The sequence below is a fragment of the Saccopteryx bilineata genome, chromosome 5 (genome assembly GCF_036850765.1).
Source record: "Saccopteryx bilineata isolate mSacBil1 chromosome 5, mSacBil1_pri_phased_curated, whole genome shotgun sequence".
NCBI lineage: Eukaryota > Metazoa > Chordata > Mammalia > Chiroptera > Emballonuridae > Saccopteryx > Saccopteryx bilineata.
Window position 1 is genome coordinate 22,897,518 of NC_089494.1, and position 17,770 is coordinate 22,915,287.

The window sequence follows — 17,770 nt, forward strand, 5'->3', positions numbered from 1 at the left end:
ATGTAATTCCATGAGTTTTTCACAGGATTAAAAAAAAGGATCATACTCTTACTGGTACTGGTTACTCGCCAAATATTCCCCTAAGATGCAACCTGTCGTCACCCTGCTTCAGACTATGGCTGTCTCCATCAGAATCTAACCATTGATATCACAGATCTTTAGTCTAGTCTGACCTAATTTTAACTCCCAATGCCAAAGTCGAATAGCCACTTCTGGTTTTCCTTTTCCTCATGGGTGGTAATTAGCTTGTGTCTAAATTAATGTGCACTAGACAATGTGTTCCCCTTTACTGTTAACTTCTTCTATTCATGAGCTGTGTCTTCATGAAGTTTACTCATCTTCTTCTTTCCTAAACTAACCCTTTATTGGAGGTTCCAATAACTTCATTATTCTTTTTATGTTTAATAATGTTAGGGTTTCTTAGAAGAATGTTCTTCCCAATGCCTTTTAGAGTTGCTGGTTTTTTGAGCACCAGCTATTTACACTTGACCCAGCTCAAAGTGTCTTCATTTTGGCACTAATAAAACGTAATTCTTGAAATGCTGAACACATTTTCATTTTAAAGCAACTATGACAGCTTTTAGTGACATCTTTAAAAATGTGTGCTTTGCTTTCATTTTTATTCAGAAACCTAGCTAGTATTCACCCCCTTGGCCTAAGTTTAACTCCCACAATTTATAGTTCTCATTTGAGGTAAGAGACAGCTTATCATCTGTTCTACATCAAAATGTGCTCTCTAGAAGTCTGATATTATTCTATCAAAGTGTGAATTTAAGTCATAATATTACCTCTTGTAGGTACAAGAGTCTTATCTCTAATTGCAAAGTGACACTCTTAAGAACTGCTAAAAGACACTATTGTTCAAGATGAAGAGAATGAGAAGACCCTTACCCACAGGACTCTCATGCTACCCAGACAGACTCCAGACTATATCAACCTGGTCAGGGAGGCAAAGTTGTGAGGTATTAATATGCCTTATTTACGAACTGGATTTGGTATCTTAGAGGGTTTTCTTTAAAACCATGGCTCCAATTCTGGCCTCTTTGCTCCTTCACGGTACCAATATAGGTTAGCAGGAAAAAGTAAGACCATTGCCCCACATCACACTTAAAAAGAGAACACCAGTTCAAAGAGGAGACCACCACAATCTGACAAAAATAAAACAAGTAATCAGTTTTATAACACTGTGCCTACACATGCTTGTTCATCTCAACCTTTTCAGGGATTCAAGTTATTTTAGGGCACCTACTCTGAATGATTCTGTTTGATAGCTAGATAAATAAAGCCATCTAAATAAGAAATATAGAATTAATATTAGTAAAGTACTGTGATGTTTTGAATTGCCCTCTCCTACCCTCTGCTATACACAAAACCCAAACTTAAAACATAGAATTAACTTCTTAAACAACCAAGAATGCACTTTAAGCCAAATTCCTTTACTGGGGCTTTTAAATATAAAATAGATAAAATAATCCAAAGGTAAAAAAAATTTAATACTTCATAATATACTTTTTAGCTACACTATCTTTTAAATTTTTTCTTTTGCTAATTGCACTTAGTAGTTATAGAATTCATTTAAATCTTTTGCATTCCTTGACAGTCAACTTGGTTCATGAATTATCAGGTATTAACATGAAATAATGTATAGATGAAACAGGGCACACATATGTATTTTACTCAAAATTGTATTTGGAATACAATTTTAGCCACTTTAACTACTTATACTTTTAAAATTTATATCACATTCTTCACATGAACCATAATCAGAGCTAAGTATATTTGTAACATAATATATGATCCACAATTTGACCAAACTGTTTATGGAATGAGAATGTATCTTTGAATTTCTACCCATTTGGTCCACTGAAAACAGTTTAGGAGTGCCTACCATGTGCCAGGTTCTGTTCAGGTACTAAGGACAGAGCAGTAATTAATAAATAAATTAATAAATTAATAAATAATACTAATCTCTGCCCTCAGCAAGTTTACATTCTGGAACATTGACAAAATATGCTGTTAAAGATAGACTGAGACAGCGATCCATGCCAGTGAATAAAGCAGGGAAGCAGATTAGGGTGAATGTGTGTTTGGGAGGGGGGTACAGAACCAGAGCTGTCAGAGACAGTCTCACTGAGGAGGAGACGTGAGTAAAGGCTTACAGGAGATGAGCGAGCGAGAATCTAGTATGTGGTTACCTCCATAGAGGCATTTGGTAAATTCCTACTGAGTAACAACTCATGTCAAACATTTTGCTAGTTCTAAGAAAATCATTGTTAGTGGGACACACATAATTCCTCCTGTTCAAAACATGACATTCTAGTGGAAAAAAAAGTTTATCTTTTAAAAATTTAACAAGTGAATAAAATATTTACAAATTGTACAGTGAAGGAAATGTGCAATGTGCTAATACAGGGGTTGGTGCCTGGAAGGCATAGTTTCAGTGGGATGGGACAGAAAGGATAAGAAGGAACCAGATACGTGAAAAACGAGAGGGGCCAGGTATATTCTCTCCCACCTCCTTACCTCCCACCCCAAAGTGAAGATTTAACTCCCAACTCAATACAGTGGGCAAAGAGGATGGTACTGTCTATCCCTGGTAGTACATTTTTATGTGTAGACTAAATGTGTGTGTGTGTGTGTACACACATATATTGATATATGTACTTTTAAAATGTGTGCAGTGTAGTTGTGGTATAAGGTGGAAATATATTCTTTAACCACTATAAAATACTGTTGGAAAAAAATTGTGAACAAGGTGAACTACTACAGTTTATACAAAGGTTCTTTCCCACAAGAGGAACTGAGTTTCAGAGCCAGAGCTATTCAATAGCAGAGGATAAAACAGATTTCTTAGTTTTAGTATATAAATATAATGACTTCTTTCAAGTAAGGTGGATGTACCATGAGCTGCAAATGAGTAATGAATATAGGATGTTAAAAAGAGGGACAAGTTTCCCCACTTGGTCTAATTCTTAAAGGTGGTCATTTGCTATTCTAAAATCTGGGAGCCACTGCCTCCTGCCCAAATCCCCCAGTTTTGGGGACTTGGACACCAAATGCAAAGTGTCTAAACACAGCCACTAGAGGGAGAGAGTGTGCCTCTGGTGATTAGGAAGCCAATGAAATAAACTCAAGGATAGTCTTTCAAGGAGCTAAATTAAGCTCTATCAGCTAGTGGCCAGGACTTTATCAACTGTGGTAGCTTTGAGAAACTTTAGGATGATTCCTTAAGACTGCACAATGATTCCTTTTCTATTAAAGAATTAATCCAGACATTTCATGATAATTTTCAATGTTTTAACTCATCTTTTTGGAGGATCTCCATAACTTTGTAGATACTTAAAAACACTTAGGCTTAGTTTATAGGAGGGATTTATGGCAATTTAGAGAAGTTATGTTTCCCTTTATATACTAGGAATCAATGATGCACTTTCTTCTAAGGTAATTTAAGATTAAAATGTTAGCTATCTATTGGGATAAAGTGATTTGCGGAATTCTATGTTGTCTTCCCCAAATATGATTTTAAGAAAATTACTTAGATGATTGACAGGTTAAAAAACAAAACAAAACCGGTTCGACCAACACATAACTTACAGGAACTGCAATTTTTCTTAAAATTGTCACAAAGTCATTGCTAGCCTGAGCCCAAAAGATTTGCTCTCCAATGAATAATGGTTAATCTTGTTTGCAGTATGGCACCATCATTTTTTTGTAATTTAATAACCAGACTACTGGTTACGATTGTCTAATAAATACGATATATGAAATATACTTTGATAAAGTAATTCCTTATAAAATGCTAGTCTAGTATTATACAAGTTATGCATTACTTAGTGTGTGTCAATGTGAACGAATTCCTTCTCCATTGCAAAATTTAAAGGAAAGACGTTATCCAAAATTTCCCAAACGGTGTAAAGATAATAGTGGATGATTTTATCTCCAGTGTATCATTTTTCTATCCTCAGCGGGGAAGGGGGGGGGGGAGGACAACTCAGCAACTATTTCTGGGATCTTGAATGGAGGAATTCTGTGCCTGCTCCTCCTCTTTCAGCATTGATTTTCTTCACAATCTGTGATACGGCTTCTCAGAAATGCTGTTTGGCAGTCCTGATAGTTTTATGTGTTTTCAAACTCAAAGCCACCCAGTCTACACAGTTCAGTATTTTCAGCTCCTTTCATTTTCCTTTTCCCTTTAATTACAGAAGTCTCTATTCCCTCTTTTTATAAATGTGGACAAGCAAAAATGCTAAACGCTACTATTTGTAGCCAAAGATATGTATTTAACATGACGACCTATTTACGTTCTTCCCAAATAAGAAAGCTATGCGATAACTCACTGATGACACAGATGGGCAATACCGTACCCCTAACAACTTTTTGGACCCTCACCCGTTCTTTGGCTTTGGTGGATGGGGCAGTTGCCTGGGCAGAAACTGCCAGCACACACTCTAATTTTAAACTTGCACTGGAGAGCACTTCCAAAATAGTAAGAGTTGAGCTTCATCTCAGACCCGAATTTCCTTCTCAAGCCATTCCCGAGGACCCCCGGCTTCTGGTTCGTGTCCTGGTCCACCCGGCGCCGTTCACTGGAATCGCCGGGCAGAGTTTATTGCGAAGCCTGAGTGGGTGGGTCCCCGCGCACACCGCTCGGCCCAGGACGCCCGCCCGCAGCTGGGTGTCGGGCGCCCGGCTCGCCGTCCGCTCGCGTCGCCCGGCCTCGCCACGAATCCCAGCAGGAGAGAAAACTTCCCGCGGCCGAAATGAGCCTGCCCTCGCCGCCAAAACCCTTCCTTCCCGGCCGGCAGAAAACGTGAGCTCCATTCGACTCGGGGGAGTGGGTTGTGGTCGCGCTGGAACCCTCGGAAGCGGGTTACCTGGTCCCCCCCCCCTAGGGGGCGGGTCCGCCGTCCGGGGATCGCGGGCGGGGGGCGACGCCGCCGAGCGCGCGGGTGGGCGCGAGGCGGGCGCGAGGCGGTGCGCGCGTCGCCGAGCCGCCGGGGCCCCACTTGTTCTGTAATCGATTGCCGAGCGCGCCGAGCGGCCCAGCGCGCAGACACGCGCACACGCGCCCTCGCCAGCCCGCGCGCGCACACTCACACACACTTACACCCACACACACTCACACCCACACGCGCGCCCCGGCCCCTGCCCCGCACACACGCACGCACGCGCGCGCGCACGCACGGCCGGCCGCCCGCGCCCGGGGCCCCGCTGCCTGCGGCCGCCGCCGCCGCCTCCAGCCCGCCCTCCGCCCGCGGGTGTCTGCGCGAGCCCGGCCGGCGGGGGAGATGTGCTCCGGCTGCGGCGGATCGGTTTCTCGGGGTTTGACCAGCTGTCCCGGGCTAACCCTGCTCCTCGCTGAAGATGGAGGAAGTAAAAACAGGATTACCCTTAGCTACAGATCCACTGCCTTAGTTTCCACCACCAACTGCAGTGCACAAACACACGTTAGGCACAGGAAAGAAAGAAAGAGAGAGGACACACTAACAGTAAACACAAACAAAAGGGTGATGGGATTATTTTACTGCATGCACTGCTGAGGTAAATCTCCGTTTGGCTTTTGCGTGGTGAAGAACAGCTCTTGTTGTATTTGTCTTCTTATTCATAGATGATATCTAAATATGTGTGTCTGATTTGCAAAAGGGGGGGGAGTGTTTTCAAAGTTAAGTGTAATTATATAGCATCTCGTTTTGCACTGTGATGTGATCAAATGACTTGTTGCTGTTAACCAGTAATAACAATAATGTAGATATATTTTTCTCCGGGAGGGATGGCTTGTGGTTATGATGAGAGTAATAATTTCTGTAAAGGACGCTCAGGGAACCGGGATGAAGACGCTGTCCTCTTGCCTTAATTTATCGCCCCCTCCTTGTAATCTGTTTCTGGGATGTTAATCGATTAATCAGTTCTCATCTCTATAGCTGTCATGGATTTGACTTGTTTCGCTTTGTTTTAATTTGAATTCTAAGAAAGATTGGTTAGCTTGGCATCAATTGCAGCTGTCCAGATAGAAGGTAATATTCAGATCCTGTTGGAATTTTTTAAAAAGCAGGTATGACACATGTAAAAAGGCAGCAGTTAAATCACTTTGACAGGTTCTAGTATGGGCGAAAGAGATGGAATTAAGGTCTATTTATTTATTTATTTATTTGCCAAGGGCGAAAAACAGTCCTGTGAAGTTGGCCTAGGTTCCTTTGCTGGGTTCTGCCTGACTGTCCCTCCCCTCTACCCCCCCCCCCCACCTTTTCTTTCAGTTTTCTCGTCTTAGCTTTTGGTCGATTCTTAAAGAACCGGTGGATCAAGTTTTTTCTCTTCTTGTTAATCGCATTGCTGTAGCACTGACTGACCTCTCTCTCTCTCTCTCTCTTTTTTTTTCCTCTTTCCTGAAAGTACGTGGTGCCATTCCTGAGTGACTTTTCCTACTAGACCATCCCAAAGGGACGAGGGGGAGGGGTGAAAGAAGGAGGAGGAGGTGGAGGAGGAGAAGGGGGGTGTTCCTTCTCTCTCATTTCTTGGTTTTGTTTATCAGCCGATCTGTTTGCTGGATTTGGGCTCGGAATGACCCACCTGTAAAGTGCTTGTTCCTTCCTCCTCGCCTTGAACTGTGCAGGGGGCTTGGCTTGGAGGGGGCAAGGGAGGGAAAGAGAGAAGGGGGGAACACAAAAAACTTCTTTCTTTCTCTCTCCGTTTATCTTCAGCCCGACATTGTCACCTCCTCTTTGAGGGGTTAGAAGAAGCTGAGATCTCCCGACAGAGCTGGAAATGGTGATGAATCTTTTTTAATCAAAGGACAATTTCTTTTGTATGTACATTTCGTTTCTCTTTCTCCTTTTCTTTTTCTTTCTTTCCTTCTCTGAGGGTTAATAACCATTTCATTGATGGGGCAGACTTCTTTCGCTTCTCCCTGACGTTTCTTTCTTCTTAATATGTGTGTTAAAGGTGTACATTTTTAAAGAGATAAACTCATTTGTAAAATATCCGAAGAAACTGCGCCCCTTTTAAACTTTACGGATGCCTTTCTTTAAAGCCTTATGTAATCATAATTTGAAAGAATTTGATAACAGACCAGCAGGTTGAAATTTAAGTGCTATGTAGTGGCTGAGTTGGGAATTTGATCTGATTATTCCATAAAGAAAGAAAGAAAAGTTTTTTTGGGGTAGGGAGGGTGGTGGTGAAGAAGGGGAGGGGAGGGAGAAGGGAAGTGGTTTTGGAGACAAGAAGTGAAGCTGCCTGTTTTCCAGTAAGTAATGGAGAAATTCCAGGAGCCAGGGCTAAATATACTTGGCGATCAATACAGAAATGGCTCATTGTGAATAATTTAGCTGCTGGTGCAGTGAGAGTTTTGAAACTAAAGGCAAAAAGGACCAGGGCCAAAGGAAAAAAAAATAAGTAAAAATCTCCTCAGGACATGTCAATTCTTTAAACTTTTTCCTTCAGAGAATACAGTTAGCTTATTGATCTTTTCAGTATGTGAAATCAAAGCTAGGGGGTGTCATCTCATACAATTTACTTTTGTTTCTGAGAATTCAGTTCTTGTTTTGCGTCACTGGTGCCTGAGAATAATTCCTCAAACTTTAGAAAAGTGATTCCCTTCCCAACAGCAAAAAAAAAAAGATTATGAAATTTTCAAAATCAGAGCGTATTAAGTAAGCTTGGCACTTATATCCAACCATGGTTTGGCAGGAAATTAAGGTTACATTGAACAGGTGCTCACGCAGAACTGGGGGTAGGCTAAAATGTCAATACAAGTTTGGGAGTTGGAGAACTGCTGCAGAAATCTTAAGAGACACTCTTGGGCACTGAGTTTTTTGGTTTTGTTTTGTTTTCTTATGTTTATTTGTCCTCCCCCCTCCCTCTTAGAACATGATGAACCAACTTGCAACAATTGTGAATAGAGCTATCTGTATACGAGGGAAGTCCTCAAACGGCAGTGTGATTGTGGGGAGTAGTGAGTGGGATAAAATACTTAAATCCCATTTAAAGCTGGCACTTTTAAGATGTGACCCCCCCCCATTTTTTTTTCCTTGAACCAAGTAAATTCTGATGAAGAGAGTCATTCCTTTCTTGCTGCAGCCCATCTCACAGGGCACTTATCTTTCCTGTCCTATCTCCAGCAGGAATCAGATCATTTGCAGAAAGAGTTCAGTGACTTGCAAATGAGCACATACAGTACACTGTAGTATGTTTCTTGGGCACGGGTTGCAGCAGCAGCAACATGGGCTAACTGCTGGGAGCTTCAAATAAGTTAAACATTTAATGGCAGAACTGAAGGGAATCATTGTGTTAAGGGTATATAATCTTTTGTATTGCAGCACTGCACTTTGACTATGGAAACAGAGGCTATTGATGGCTATATAACGTGTAAGTATTCCTTTTCATTAATTTTTTATTGGTAATAAAGTTATGCTTTTGTGTTACCTGTATTTTAACCTCTCAGTTGTAACTTGTTCTCATGGATTCTGTACTCTTCTGTTCACAATTTTACCTTTAAATGAATTTGATAAAATAGCAGCATACAGTGAGATAGAAGCAAATATAGAAATATACTTTTTAAGGAAAACATGAAATTAGTATTAGTTTAGCAGATTTACACTTTCCTACTTGATTACCTAAGTTTAGATTAGGTCAGGTTACATATATGTCTACTAATATGGCATGTACTATATATTTACTATTCTGTAGTCTAATTTTCAGACACATACTATGAATTAGCTTTCTTAAGTTGACATGTTTTCAGCCAACTCTCCTTTTAAACATCTAACTCTCTGATAGCCAGCATTTTGGAAAATGCTCATTGTAAATACTGTATGCTCAATGATTAAACTAGATCTTTAAAGAAACTTATTTATTTTTAACTAAAGGATACTTTAGAAACCAACTACTTCCAATTCCTCTTATTTTACAGTAAGATTGTCGTGATAATGAAATTTTGTAACTTTTCTTTATTATGGGCTTGTTGTGGCTTTTCATCATTTTATTCATTTACTGTGTATTTCTAAATTATATTTCCTTATAGTTTTTTTGAAGGAAAAACGTATTACATTAAAATTTCAAGGCTATTCATGCCACTGCATGTATGGAACAAAATTGGTAATTAGATTTTATGTGACCATGAACAGAAACCGAGAGATTTTATTTTGTGAAAGCAGGTGACAATGAGCTTTCACCTGAAAGGGAGCACTCCAATATGGCAATTGACCTCACCTCAAGCACACCCAATGGACAGCATGCCTCACCAAGTCACATGACAAGCAGTAAGTCTTCTTTTTATGATATTTTTTCTATTTCTCTAGTGACAGCCTTGAATTTGTTAGGTCTGTGGGGTCCTCGCACATTGTGGTGTAGCTGCTGCTATATAGATTTTGCTAAAGAAAGAACCACAGAGATTTATTCCTGTTCCTTTTTGTACCATAAAACATGAGCCTGCTTACTAGTCTGAACTATCCCAAGGTGGCATTTGGGAGCTGGTGCTTACCTGTATCAGGTAAGAAATGTTAGGCTTTTCTGGTTATTGTTTTGACTTGCCAAGTTTATGACTAGATTTGTTGTTGTTGTTGGATTAGAAAGAGAGAGATGGAAACACGTCACTTCCAAAGGACTCTTCACAATTAAAAAAAAATTGAAATAGTTTTATATCGCCTTGGTACAAACCTAATCCATCAGTGGTAGAATTGCAGCGTTAGTAGCTTTCTTGTTTTTTTAAACATGTGAAAGTGTTTTCTCCAAAGTGTTGGAAGTGAAGTTTAATTGAAAATTTGTGAAACTCACTTACATCTATTTCTCTAACAAAGTGAAAGCATTTTGTTCAGGACTGTCCAGGGAAGGAATGAGAACATTTGGAAGGATGTTTTGAACTTAGGGGAATAGACAGTTTTGGCTACTATTTTTGATGAAGAGTCATTCATTGATGTAGTAAATGTTTTTGTGTAATAAAAGATCAACTTACATGCTGTCAGGGACAGAAGGCAAAATACTTTAAGAATATGGTTTGTTTTCTCTTATAATGTTTTATCAGTATAGTTATCAAGTACAAATGCTCCATTATTCCTACTCGAACATAATTTGTAGTGCTAGTATATGTTATATTCTTGTATAGAAAAGACGTCTGGATTATATTTAACTTTATTTAATCTAAAAGTTTTCTGTTTGGGTGCTATGTGAAGGAAAGGCATTTTCTTTCTTTTAAAATGAAGATTTATTAACTAAAAAAAAAAACCTGAATCATCTACTGAATTATGAGCATATGCCTAAGTTAATTCTCATTATCTGGAGAGAACAAAATTTCCTTTCCAATTCCCTCATACAATTCTCAAAACTTAAGGTCATTATAAAGCTACTAGCTTTATAAGTAGTCAAGACTACTGAATTATAAGCAAAAGTATATAGAGTGGTATTGAATACATTTTGCAATTCATTAACTTTAAGTGATTCTAGTTATTGACTTGAAATTTTGATTAAACTATGTGAATTTACTTATTTAATAGTTTTCTTTTTATTAATGGGAAATACTTTCTAGGAAGATTTTATTCTAGAAGCAGTTGAAATTCCTTTATCATGTAGAAAGAAAAATTAAGAGTAAGCGAATGTATATTATATTGTTAATCTCTTATAATGGATCTTGTAGCATTAACTTATTATTTGCTAGTTGGCTTTTGATTTGATAAAAGTTACCCTATTACTGTAATGTAGGCAGTACAATTTTTATATTTTAACAATGTTCTTAGTTCCTCAGTAAAATAGATTTTTATTTCTCATATAATATTTGTATAATTTCTTAAAAAGTAAAGATAGATAGATATGCAATTTCTGGTAGCCAAATATTTTATTGTTTTTGGTAACATTGTATTCAATGAGGGGTAGATATTAATGTTAATTGTACACTTTTTACTATTATCTTTTAGTCACTACTAGAATATCAGTAGAAAAATGCTTTTTAATTGGTTAATTGCCTCCTTTAGTTGTGAATTTAATTCTGGTTTAGCAAGTGCTGGCTTCAGAAAGGTAGTTCACCCATTTATTTTAAATATCTAGTGAAGAGTGTAGGCACAAAGAGTTGGAACAAATAATAGCTGTGCTTTTTGACATTTGGGCTTTTCACACCCAATAGCAGTAACATTATGTTTGGTAAAGAGGTTTTATTTTGTTTGTTTGTTTTGTTTTGTTTTTAAAACTTACTAGTCTGTGGCAATTTCATGTGAGTATGGTTTTGGGCTAAGCTGCATGTGTTTTCGTGTTCTTTTCCAAAGAGTTGCAGGTTAAATATTTTGGCTCTTGCTTCAGAGCTGTCTTGCATCCTTTATGTAGCCTCTATTTACAGTATCTAGGTTACCCACTTAAGTGTTAGATGGAGAAGATACCCATTTTTCCTTTCTGTTAGATCTAGGAGAATATCAGCATTTGAGATTGCCAAGGCAAAAAGTGGTAGAGAGAGACTCTCGTCTATTAACTTGAATAACAGACATAGAATCAGTCACTCATGTTTGTCTGTGACTTGAAATAGTTTTTTTTTTTTGTGCATGCAACCTGTCAAATCACTTGTGTCTGAGATCACTGGCTTTCGTAAACTCCTTTCCGTGCATTAACTATATGAAAAGCACTTAATTTATATATTTTTTTCATTTTTAAAAATATCTTCATACATGCTTCCTGAAGGGTTGTGGCTTCCAAAAAACAGAATTGCCATTTTGATTGAAAATACTGGAGCCTAAAGTAAATGTGGAAATCTTTCTGATAGATAGCCTCCACTAGCAGCCGGGAGAGGACAGGTGTATATGTGTAAGAGGGAAAAGTTATTTTACAACAGTTTAGGAAGAAAAAATGAAAGAATTAAAACCTCTTCTTTTTGTAAAATAACTAACATTCTGTTCAGTAAAGTCCTGGTAAGATGTGATAGCCCACTTATTTTGGGTTGAGGGAAGTGGTCACTGTACTATAAGGTCCTAGTCATTTGTTTATGTTATTTGATGACTATTCTAAGATGAAGAGTTGCCTGTACAACTTGCTTCCAGCTATTGTATAAAAAATAATGACAGCAGCTATCATTATTTGACAGGGCTGGAGGAGAGCAGTGGCGACTTGGGAGAGAACGAAAAATGTTAGAATGCCTGACAGTTTTTGGTTTTAAAATTCAGCATGTAAAATAACCTTAAAAGGAAGTAAGCGGTATTAGTGATCTTAACATTTTATAGTGCCTTCTTCTTCCTGTGTTTTAGAATGAATTTTCTTAGAGAACTTTAGACATTTTCTTCTGGAATAAGGATCTCTTTGATAAGAAGATGAGCATTGTTGCCCGAGATCATTAGTGTACATGTTGAGTCTACTGACAATCTTCGGTGTCAGGGATGACAGTATATGCCTTGATGGCTACTGGAAATACACAGTGTTAAGTTATTTTAAAAATAGACTGTGGAAGTTAAGAATCTGAGACAGCCAACTCAGACAGAACAATATAAAAATAATCCATATTGTATTTCGGCCCATCAGATGAGACTTGCTTTGTGATTCCTTCTGGTTCTGGTTTAGCTCATTTCCAATTAATTCTTCCAAAGTTGCTTCAGTATCGGTTTCCTGCTGCTGCTATTTTGAAAAAAAAAAAATAATAAGGCTCAAAAAATTGTAATTAATTTAATTTTTCTTACCCTCGACTTTTATAATGCCAATGAGTACATTTTATTTGGAGATAGTTGAATGGCATGAAAATACATCCTGATACTAACTTTGTTTCTGTTACTTTAAAATCATTACACGGATCAAGTTCGCAGTCAATACTATTTATCAGTCAGTTTGATGGCCAGATGGCATGTATGGAATTGGAAGAAGTAAGTTATTCTAGTTTTACAAGACTCTGACCAATAATCAGGTCAGGGAATCTAGTTTATCCTTTTCAGAGTGCTTTGCATTTATTATTATTTTTTTTTTCTTAGCTGGTTTCCAGTTTTAGAACCTAGTGAAGCAGAAGTATATTATGATTTCCATTTTTCATATGTGGAAATGGAAGCTTAAAGAAATGAGGCGGCCTTTTAGGTCCCTTAGCAGAAGGAAGAAGTTGTCGGGATTGGGACATAAAACTGTGATATTACCTTGTAGGTTAGTTGGATTACTTAACTGTTATTTCTCTGTAGTGTCATTATCTCAGGATGTCCACCGTGTCCAACACTGACCCATGTGTTCAGGACGAAAGCAGTATTACAGAAGTAGGAGAGGGTTATGGTGAGGGTGGGGTAATATCAGATGATCTTGCTCTAGTGCACTTTTGAAAAATAACTTATCTTAGAGGACCCACCAGCTTTCTGAGTTGTCTTCTGTAGCTTAGTCTGGCAGTCACCATTGGCTGGATGTCCAGAGGATACACCCTAAAATAATATCAGGTGGGCTTGCTGTAAAAACAGTGTTTTGAATTGTAGTCCTAAAGTTTGTGTAGATCTTTGGGTAATAGATCTTAGTTTTTACTTGTTAGGAAATTTTGTAAAAGTTTGATGTCTTTACACCTTATCAGAGGTACATGGCATGGCTATCTACCAAAAGAAAAAAAAAAAAGAAACAGAAAAAGGAACCACAGGAAGTATGTATGTGTAGGGAATTAACAGCAAAAGTGCTGTATCTTTTCTTTGTATCTCATATCACCCTTACTCCCATTTTAGGTACTTCAGAAGAAAAATAAAGGTCTAAAGTAACTTAATATAGAAGTATTATTCTTATTGCCTCTATCTTTTCCCAAATCTGTCTTCCCCACTGGAAGTACAGTTTTTAAAGAATATAACCAGATGAATTAGATTCTGTAGGGCGTCTTGCATCAAGCCCTAGTGAATTGACCTCTCTGGGTCTCATATTCTTCTCCTCTAATTTTGAATATTGATATATTTTGATCTTATGATATTCTGAATGATCAATAAATAGTAGGGTCACGGTCCTAAACAAGTAGAATATATCGTTTTTCTTTGCTCTTTTCCTTTTTATCTGTTTATATCAAATATACTTATTGATCTGGTGGTCTTTTCCTTTTGTGAATTAATCAATACTGAGAATATTTCTACTTTGAGATAGGTAAGGAGCATTTAGGAACTATTTCCCTTATTATAAATGTTTAATCACTACTGGAATGAGATGAGGGAAGGGGGGCATAATTTCTGACTGAACATAGGGTGCCCCTAGCTCTGTGCTCTATGCGTCCATATTTTTTTCACTTAGTTTCCGCAATAGCTCTGTGAGGTTAATATACAATAATGACTCTATTTTATAATACAGTAAACTGAGACTCAGTAGCAGTAGATTGTAAGTGGTTAAAGTATGGGCTTTGGGGTTCTATGGGTCTGTGATAGAATTCTTACTTTGCCCAGAACTTACTGTGCAACCTAGACATGTTACTTGCATCTCTGAGCTCCGATTTGCTTATCTGTAGAATGGGGATAAGCAACCCCTAGCTCTGGACTTTTGTGAGGTTGGTATATGAGGAAATATATTTTAAATGCTTAGCGCAGGTTCTGGCTCATCCAATAAGTAATCACTGCTGCTGTCAGAGCTCTCAAGTTACTTTTTCATTGTCCCATGACTAATAAGGAAGAGGGCTTGTTGTCAGATCCAGACCTGTGACATTCACGTCTTTTGTTCTTTCATTTTTACTACATAGATCCATAGAACAGAGGCATGCATTCCTAATAAAATAGGGTAGAAACATGAAGGAAAAAAAATCCTCTGTTATTTAAAGCATCTACAAAGATTTTGGTTAAGAAAGAAGTAGACTTTGTCTATATATTAGAAATTCTTTTTACTGGATTTCAATGTTCCTGAGTTGTAAATTTTTGGCTACATGTAGAGAAAAACTATTACTTACTCTTGGTTTTCCAAAGGCACTGGTCACTAAGAGTGGGAAAATAAGAAGTCCTCATAATAGAGAAACCTTATCCATATTTATGATCAATATTGATAGGTTCTTCTTAGAAAGTCTGCATCTAAAATTTCATGTTATTGATGATGCTGGTAGTGCCACAGATTCTCAGTTTGATAATACTAATCAAGTTGTAGGCCTGATTGTTACTAAATGTACATTTTGGGGGTGGTTTAGGTGTTTTAAATTTTAAGTAAGTTCATTTTGTTCATTAGAGTCCACATATGAGTGAAATCATATGGTACTTGCCTGTCTGTGACTGGCTTATTTCACTCAGCATAATGCTTTCAGCGCCCCCTCCTTTCCAGACAGATAGAGACCAGGCGGATAGCTGGGGGGGTGGAGCTGGGGTAAGGGGTAGGTAGATTAAGCAAAAAAGGACAAAAAGAGAAAAAACTGATGGACAAGGGCAACAGTGTGGTGATTGCCAAGGGGAAGATTGGAGGGTATGGGGGGGTACATGGTGAGGATGGAGGCTTGACTTGGGGTGGTGAACACACAATACAGTATACAGATGATTTGTTATAGGATTGGGCAACTGAAACTTGTATAATTTTGTTAACCAGTGTCAACCCAATAAAGTCAATTAAAAATAAATAAAAAAGTGAAAAAGTGGTCTATAAAAACAAACAAATAAATTTGAGGTAATCTTAAAATATAATTATTACTTACGGGCATTTGACATGTTACTGTATTGTTCTAGTTGATTAATTCAACAGATAACTTTTATGTATCAGGCACTATAAGGCAAATCCAAAGGTGGATAGTACACAATACTTGCCTCCAAGAGCCCACCCTCTAGTTTGAAAGACAGACGTCTAAACAAGGCATTATACTTTGGTAAGCTAAGTGTTCTAATTAATATGGGAATGGGGTAGGGGAGGGTACTAGTTGTGAAGACTTCCTCGAAGGAGAGGCAGCTTGATCTGAGACTTATTAAGTGAATAGAATTTAGGAGAGAAGAAGGCTTTTTCAATACGCACACCCACAGTGGTAGCTGAGAAATAACAGATATGTTATGGGAAATACCAGCAGATTGGTATTTCTAGATTTGTAAAGTTGGAGTCTAGGAATCCGAGACCAGAGATGACTCTGGAGAATTAATCAGGGCAAGATGATGGCATATCTTGTATAAAAGGAAACTGGGATTTCATTTTCAGGGGACCCAAAGCAGATAGATGACTTGTCATTTGATTGACATGTATCACACCGGCTGCAATGTGGGAAAAGATTTGGAGGGAACTGGTTTGGAGGCAGGGACTTCTTTAACAGGCTGTTGCAATGATTGAGAAGTCATGATTAATAAGATTATAATTTTATTGACCAGAGTTACCCCAATCAAGTCAATAAAACAATAAAAAAATAGAGAAGTCATGAGAGCTAGTGGTAATGGGGATAGTAAAGAAGAGAAGAATTTGAGAAATATTATATATAATAGCTAACGTAGACAGGACTTGGCTAGTAGGATAAAAGAGAGGAGGAAGTTAATGTTGATCCCTAAATTATTGGGTAAATGGCAGTAAGTTTCATCAAGGCAAAGATACAAAATACTGGGTGTACTTTCCTGCAAGTTTCCAGAAAAATATTTAGTTCAGTTTAATTCTGGATACGGAGAACTTGAAGTACCTGTAGAATTTGGGAGAGGATAACAATCGGACATGTGGATAGACTAGACTCAAGTGTGACTTTTCCCAATTAGGGAAATGTAATATGTATCTTGTGGTTTGGTTTCTTTCCCTCCTGCGTTACTTTTACAATTGTTTAGTATTTCTTAAAAATTCTTTCCTAAGTAATTCTCAGCATTTGATCAGTGACCTTGCTCCCCTAACTGCCCCATTAAATCAAAATTCTATATTGAAATGTATGAGCACAGGTGTTAATGAACTCTCTTTGCTTAATGGAGTCCTTTTATGCTAGTCTCAGAAGTTGGATTAGTTGACGTGACTGACTCACTAATTTTTAAACAAAATATGCCAGCCCTTCTCCCTAGAACTTTGTGATATATTTAATATTATAACTTTTATGGTTATACATTTAAAAAATCATAAGACTCATGTTTGCCACATACTGTATTGCCTCTACTGTAATGATTTGTCTTTATTTTGTAACCCATTTCTTTATAAATAAATATATAATTTTAAATATATAAGGAATGGTTTGTTAAATAAATAATGACCAGTTCTACCACAGCAATAGTCAAGGAATTTAACAGTTTTATCCAGAGCCTTTTTGAAAACTTTCAGATATATATATATAGATAGATAGATATAGATATAGATATAGATATAGATATAAATTATTTGAAAATGGTTTGTTATATAATTAATTTTTTTAAAAAGTTTATAATATAGTGCCCCCTGGGGTAAAACTACCTAGAGGGGAAAAATAATATAAAAAACATCTTCACTAACATATTTATTGCTTCAAAAATATCTGTTACGGAACTTCATCTTAAAAATGTAAACTCTGATTACCCGAGACACCGTAGAATTCCAAATGAGTGCTAATGATGGAAATAATTCATGTGAGATTTCCTGTATGTGCAGATACAGAACTCTCCAGGGAGATATTTTTCATCTTTCAAACATTGATCCAGCCAACATTTATTAAGCACTTACTTTGTGTGATGCCCTGCTCATGCTGGGACACAAGAAATACGTTCGTGTTTCTGGTGGAGACTGATGTTATCTTTCAGAATCCAAATAAATTCATGTCTTGAGATTTTTTTTAAGGTATTTTTGAGATATTTATTTGAGCTAATCTTGTTGCATTTAGAAGCAAATAAGTGTGATGTGCTCATCATGATTTATTTCCATTATAGATGAATAAATTGCTTTCCACCTTTTACCATAAAGAGTTCTTCAACAATGTATAAAGTTGAAAATA

General features: G+C 37.5%; 1 protein-coding gene across 11 annotated transcripts in view; it reads left to right on the forward strand.

The window, feature by feature from the left end:
* The first annotated feature begins 4,010 nt into the window (after positions 1 to 4,010).
* The window catches only part of IKZF2 (IKAROS family zinc finger 2), a 163,570-nt gene continuing 149,810 nt past the window's right edge, over positions 4,011 to 17,770 (forward strand). For 4 of the 11 annotated variants that reach the window (XM_066278657.1, XM_066278659.1, XM_066278658.1 and 1 more), the window contains exons 1-3: positions 4,011 to 4,810; positions 8,313 to 8,361; positions 9,150 to 9,254. In XM_066278657.1, the coding sequence (XP_066134754.1) occupies positions 4,244 to 4,810; positions 8,313 to 8,361; positions 9,150 to 9,254 (721 nt within the window). In that variant the 5' untranslated portion in view covers positions 4,011 to 4,243. Of the gene's footprint in view, positions 4,811 to 5,283; positions 5,542 to 6,361; positions 6,390 to 6,559; positions 6,803 to 8,312; positions 8,362 to 9,149; positions 9,255 to 17,770 lie in introns of those variants that run through there. The other 7 variants (XM_066278665.1, XM_066278662.1, XM_066278664.1 and 4 more) reach the window with 7 other exon arrangements.